The 6413-nt window shown below is 36.2% G+C and overlaps 1 protein-coding gene across 1 annotated transcript; it reads right to left on the reverse strand.

The window, feature by feature from the left end:
* Positions 1-2891: 2891 nt before the first annotated feature.
* On the reverse strand, positions 2892-6387 carry LOC148097014 (uncharacterized). Its single transcript, XM_087834046.1, has 5 exons — positions 6354-6387; positions 5136-5459; positions 4690-5007; positions 3625-3778; positions 2892-3496 (listed from the first exon to the last, which is right to left on the reverse strand). Exons 1-5 carry the CDS (start codon positions 6385-6387, stop codon positions 3328-3330), a joined length of 999 nt encoding a protein of 332 aa, XP_087690172.1. The 3' UTR covers positions 2892-3327.
* Between the last annotated feature and the right edge of the window lie 26 nt (positions 6388-6413).

Below are 6413 nucleotides of genomic sequence, written 5' to 3' on the forward strand. Positions count from 1 at the left end.
TGCAGGGTGATCAGAAGCAGCATATACATGAATTACAAAGAGCTTGATGTCCAGAATGCCACAGAGATTTGCATTTGTTTTGATAAATGCTTGATGATCCCTGTATTTTGTATTTATATTTTATTTATTTGTCTGTGACTATGTACAAAAAACATTAATGTCCGAAAAGAAGAGATTTATTGTACCAGATTTAGCCGATACCTACTTTCCAGCTGCAGTTCTTGAGATGACCTTATCAATTATTCTTCAATCCCACCAGACCAAAACGGCAATGCTGGTTACTAATAGCATATTGTAAATACCCAAAGAATAAAAGTTGTTGATTTAGGACTTTAGGCCAAAATGTCAGATATTTCAAATCAATTTAAATCAGATTTTTTGGTGCTAAGGAGAGCATTTTTGTGTCTTTTTGTACATGAGTTGGTTTCCCTGTTTATTATCTGTATTTTTTTCTCTGATAGACTGGCAATCTGTCCATTGTGGAGACAACCTCTGTCATGGTCCTGGGTCGAGCGACCCAGTGTTTGAGTTTTATGTATCTTTTATATTCATTTGTGCCCTAGTTTAGTTCATCTAGTTTATTCTGAGATTGCTGTTTAGTCCTTTGTTTCTTAGTTGTTTATGTCATCTCCCCCTGTACTCAGTCTCCCTGGTTCATGCGTCACGTCTGCGTGGTTATGTTTAGTTCATGTCATGTCTAATCTCCATGTTTCCTGTTTTACTTTGAAAGTCTGTATTCAATGTCAGAGTATTTAGTTTCACTTCTCCTGTCCTGTCTCTAGGTTCATGTGTGTCAGCTGTGCTCCCATGTGTGCCCACTTCCCCTGATCATCCCTTATGTGTATTTAGTCTCTGTGTTTCATGCAGTCTGTGTCGCGTCGTCTGTGTTCTCACCCACCATGTTTGTATTCATAGTTTTCTGTGGCATCATAGTACCAGTTTCCCAGTTTAGTTATAGTTTAGCTTCGTCACAGTGCTTCTGCCTTGTTTGACCCCCATGTCATCAGCCAAAATAAAGGCTCGCTTTTCGTTTGAACTCAGTTTCGTGTCTTCGCCTGTGTCTGCACCTGAGTCCTCCACACACTCTCCACTTGGTCTGCCACTGCGGATCGTGACAACCTCTTCTCCAAAGTCAGCTTGGTTAGGAACAGAATATCATCATAATATTGTTGGATTGTTGAAGGAGTACTTTGATGACCTCTTTAATCCCACTGACACTTCTTCCATAGAGGAAGCAAAGTCTCAGGACGAGGAGGACAACTTGTTCATCACTGAGGGTGAGGTCACTGAGGGAGTTAAATAACTCCTTGGTGGCAGGGCCCCTGTGGTGGATGTGATTTGCCCTGAGTTCCTGAAGGCTCTGCATGCTTTAGGGTTGTCTTGGTTGACACGCATCTACAATTTTGCTTGGAGATCAGGGGTGGTAACTCTGGATTGGCAGACCGGGGTAGTGGTTCCTATCTTTGGGAAGGGGTTGACTGGAGGGTATGCTTCAACTATTTGGGGATCACACTCCTCAACCTCCCCAGAAAAGTCTATGCCAGGGTGCTGGCAAGGAGAGAGTCTGTTAGTTGAACCTTGGATACAGGATACAGGTTGTAGCCTCCAGCTTGCACTGGAGTGGTTCGCAGCCGAGTGTGAAGCGGCAGGAGAGGGGAGCGGGAGATTGACTGATGGATTAGTGCTGCGGCTGCAGTGATGTGGACGTGTACTGGTCTGTGGTGGTGAAGCTCTTGATTTACTGGTCTTTCTATGTCTTTACCCTCGCCTATGGTCACAGATACAAGTGGCAGAAATGAGCTTTCTCTGAAAGGTGGATGATCTTAGGGGGAGAAGTTCAGCCATTCGGGAGGGGCTCAGAGTAGAATTGTCATCCAGGATTTCTCCTGGATGCCTCCTTGTCGAGGTGTTCAGGGCATGTCCCACTGAGAGGAGGCCCCGGTAGGTGTATTGGTACATATATTGTATATTACCAAGGTATATGTACCAAAATACCTATAATGCATATAGGTATATTGGTGCATCTTTAAGAGAGAAATCAAATACCCAAGTAGCATCACTGCTAAATATGAAATATATAAAATACAGAGAAATTTTATAATGTCTGAAATGAAAAGTTTTATTATTTTAACATTAAGTGTAACAAAATCAACTACAGTACAATGTGAGTAGTAATTAACCTGGAATTTTCTGACACTTTCTCTGAGAATGGAAACAAGACCCAGTAAACAACTGTATGTTACAGTTCATATACATCACTAATTCAAGGGTAATATTGCTGAATTCTACCTTATAGTTTAGTCTGTTTCTAGTGTTGAGCCAGCAGCACTAGAATTTTAATCAACCTGATATGACATATTTTAATGCCCTACAACGCCCAAGTACTGACACATTGTTGTGATACTGATTTCACAATAAGTGGGTGAGGTATTTGCATTTCTTCATAACCTGTAACAGCAATAAATCATTTATCATATAAAACTTCCAGACTCCACAATTTAAGTACAATTAATGTCGCTAATGCAAAAACAGCAAAAGTACATGGTAGTCAATGACTGTTTTACTGCAAATTTATTTATATATTTTTATAATCATCAGTCTAATTCGTGTGGAAATTCAGGGACCTGAAACACACCTTTTTAATCATCTTTGGCTACATTCTTAGTCATCATTATTATTAAAACAATCCTCTTGAATGGCTTTCTTATGATGCTCCATATATATGTATAGTGGACTAACATGACTAGGTCTGAGTCAGGAATGTCGCAAAGGAGATATCCACTTAGAGGTAAATAAAAGTTAAATACCTGGCACTCTCCATCAGTTTATAGAAGTGAAGAGGGCCTTAGATAGAAGGTAAAATATCTGAAGTTTGTTTACAGACTATACCATAAGTCACAAATTAATATTTTCACTACTTAAGACAATCATAGACCTTTTATTTTCCTTGACCGTGATAATCATCATTTGCTGCCTTCTAAAAACCTTTGTTGGTTTTAATGTCAATATTTTGTATAACTAATGTATACAAAATTGTGTAACTACTATATGAAAAGTTGATCTGATAAAGCAATCAGCAATCATAAGTAAAACTGTTATTTCAATGGTCTCGTAGACTCTTTCAAACTCTAGTATTTCAAATAAATAACAGACCACTTTGGTCAGTATTGCATGAGTCATTCTGATAAACAATCTGACATTTATGCCCTACCCTCTTCACAAACACTCCCACATGATCAAAGAACTTTGGCCAACAATTAAGCCACAAAGCCGCTATCTCAGAGGCATCATTCTAACTTCCACAGAACTACCACAGTAAAATTCAGGTCACTGACACGCATGGTAAATTCGCCTGCAATGAATATTTTTCTTCTGGTTGGCATATTTTTTGTATCTTCTTCTTGTGCATTTAACAGCTGTGCAAATGATTATCAACAAGGCCAGAAAAGAACTCCAACGCAGTAATGTGTACCACAGTGGCAGTCCCGTCAATGATCTGGAAAAGAAAAGGGGAGGGGGGCAGGTTTTCAGACAGCATCTTATGGTGAAATTTCAACAAATGTAAATTCTCTTTTCAGCCTTTAGTGATTGTTCCATAGAGTAAAAAGTAGCATATTGACTAACCTGATGAAAAAAAAGCCTTGAGTGGTTTCATTCAGTTGTAAAGATTGATTTCTTGTGTTATCACTGATGTTCATAATAACTAGGCAGGAGGTCAGAGTTGGTGTTGTGACTGTGGTTGTGCTCATTCTGTCTGCACAGTCATAAATTGGTTGACCTGGTAATGAAAAAGAAAAGATTACAATGATAGTGCTTTATAGACCTTGAGGATGAAGCTTTTACAGCATTGTAAAAACAAGAGAGAAGAAAACAGACGTTGTTTAGAATATTTCATGGTAACTTTAAACTCTTTCTTTTATGTTTATTGTGTTTTTATGCTTAGAATATGATACTAATGACCTGATTTTTGTTAATAAAAAAATAGAATAACCCTAAGGAAAATTTGTAGATAAAGGGTTTGTACATACTGTCATATCTGTTATAACCTCTAGGAGTCACTGAAGTCAAAACTTACACAAGATGCCTTTAATCCTTTCTTCTAAGCAATAGTTTACTATACTACACACATGCAGACATGCACGCATGCATGCACAAGTTGCATAAAAACAATTATTAAATGCCATTTTAATTTTATCATAAATTTAGGGCTTTAAAGTGTCACAAATGCACAAATAGTCTATTTTTGCTAATAATATATGAGGGTATGAATATTGTAATCTTTTTCATGGGACATTTATGAATGGTGTAAATCATTTTTCATACAACAATTTAAGGAACTACGCTATTAAACTAAATATTTTACGTTTAAATTAATGTCTTAATGTTGAAAAAATCTCATTCTAAATTAAAAAACAAACAAACTAAAAAAATTATCACTATGGGAACAGAACCACGTCCATGCTCAAACATTACAACAGAACACTTGCCATGTTTTAAAATGAAATAAAATAATTTACTTGTTGTTTTAGTCATTGTATATTGTCAGTAAATATAAATGTTTGCTATAAAAATGCTGCATGTTTTACCTTTTTTGCAATTGTTCTAAAAGCATTTTGTTAATCAGTAAATCACTGTAAAGACAGTTCTCACATTTATATTTGCACAATGGAATATCACATTTTTTCTTACCCTGAATATTAACAACATAGATACAGCTGCTGTTTGCAGGCATCAGAACCTGCACAGAGATGAGCTCACTCTTCTCACTGCTTATGTCATTACTGCCAATACAGAAATAACTACAGTCCTTTTGAACTGCGTCACAGTGAAGATACAAGTCTGAAGACTTATGAAGCAGGAAGTCCTTTCTGTCAATGTGCTGATACCAGGCATAACGAACACCAGTGCCCCTTGCACAACCACAGCGTAAGGTAACTGACTTCCCCCAACATGTTGGCCTGTCCAACAGAGAGCTCAGGGGCCAAAGTCGGGGCTTGGACACTGGAACTGACACAAAAAAAAGAAATGTCAGTCCAGTCAGCTTAACACCAAACAGAGGCTGTGATGCAGCATATTTCACTGTTATTGTAAAATAATGTTTATTTTCTAAGTTGCATAGCGTCTTTTATTCTTACCTTCAGTGATAATCACTTTGACTTGGGTCATGATGTCAGCATATATCTTATCAATCCCAACCCAGTACGCTCCAGCATCATCAAATCGGAGATTTGTGACTTTCACAAACAGCCCCCTTCTGTTTAAATCTATCACTTGGGACCTGTGTGTGTTTCGATTGTTTTCTGAGTCTGCCACAATCTCACAATTGCTTCTGGAGGGCCCTCTGCACCAATACTTTTTGCTGTACAGAAAATTATTTATGCCATACTTGCATTTAAGGATAAATTCACCGCCGACATGGGCTGTGATCTCTCTTTTATCACATTCAAGCTGAAGACTTGCTGAAATACAAGGCAGACAGAAAGAAAATCCTTGTAGTCTGGAAATTCATAAAAATGTTATTCAGTTTTCAATTCGAACTAATATGAGTTTGCAGTTTACCTTCAAATTGTGATTGTCAGATAGCACAAATGCTAGAATAATTGTCACTAAAAGCCAGAGAAAAAAAAACAAGCAAAAAAACCCACCTCATAAGTACTTGAGAGATGGGGGTAGGTGTAGTCAAACATCCTGTGTGAATTTACAACACTTTTCTTTCATTTAACAGTATGTAAAGTGAATATATATATATATATATATATATATATATATATATATATATATATATATATATATATATATATATATATATATATATATACACACACACACACACACACACACACACACATATATATATATATATATATATATGTTTCTATTCCACCTTTCACGAAAAATGTTTCCTAAAAATAGTTAACGTGTTAATTGAATTTAAGGTAAACATGTTAATTTAAACATGTTTTTCTTCGTAAATGAATATTTCAATAAGGAGTACATTCAAGAATTTTTATAGGCTTGTATGTTTTAATTATAATTTTAAATCTTAATGAATTCCAGGATATGAAAGTGAAACAGCATTTTTTTCACATACCAAAAAATTTATGACGGATTTATATATGAAATAGTAAGTTTACTGTGACTGAAAAATATTGATATGAAATCAGAGTTTTTATTTATGATGCTAGAATAAGCCGTGATTTTACAGTTTAAAGTCACAAAGAACGGAAGTGGAAAAAAATATTTACAAAAATAGAGCGTGGGAGAGAGAGAAAATAAACAATGATGATTAAGGCGCTGAAAGGATTTAGCTTAGTAAGTTCTTTGATAGAAGGTTTAAATTATAGCTCACTCACCTTGAAAAAGCAAAACGAGGTACAATATCTTCATACTGATGTCAGGTTTGGAATCAACTA

This window comes from Neolamprologus brichardi, chromosome 20 (assembly GCF_056152115.1).
Source record: "Neolamprologus brichardi isolate AB-2024 chromosome 20, ASM5615211v1, whole genome shotgun sequence".
Taxonomy (NCBI): domain Eukaryota; kingdom Metazoa; phylum Chordata; class Actinopteri; order Cichliformes; family Cichlidae; genus Neolamprologus; species Neolamprologus brichardi.

What these genes read in the sequence shown, in the direction of transcription:
- LOC148097014 (XM_087834046.1), bottom strand. Translation starts at nt 6,387, where the DNA reads ATGAAGATATTGTACCTCGTTTTGCTTTTTCAAG. An exon ending in CCTCGTTTTGCTTTTTCAAG is followed by an intron (nt 5,460 to 6,353) that starts GTGAGTGAGCTA and finishes CTTGTATTTCAG; the next exon opens with CAAGTCTTCAGCTTGAATGT. An exon ending in CAAGGCTTTTTTTTCATCAG is followed by an intron (nt 3,497 to 3,624) that starts GTTAGTCAATAT and finishes TTTCTTTTCCAG; the next exon opens with ATCATTGACGGGACTGCCAC.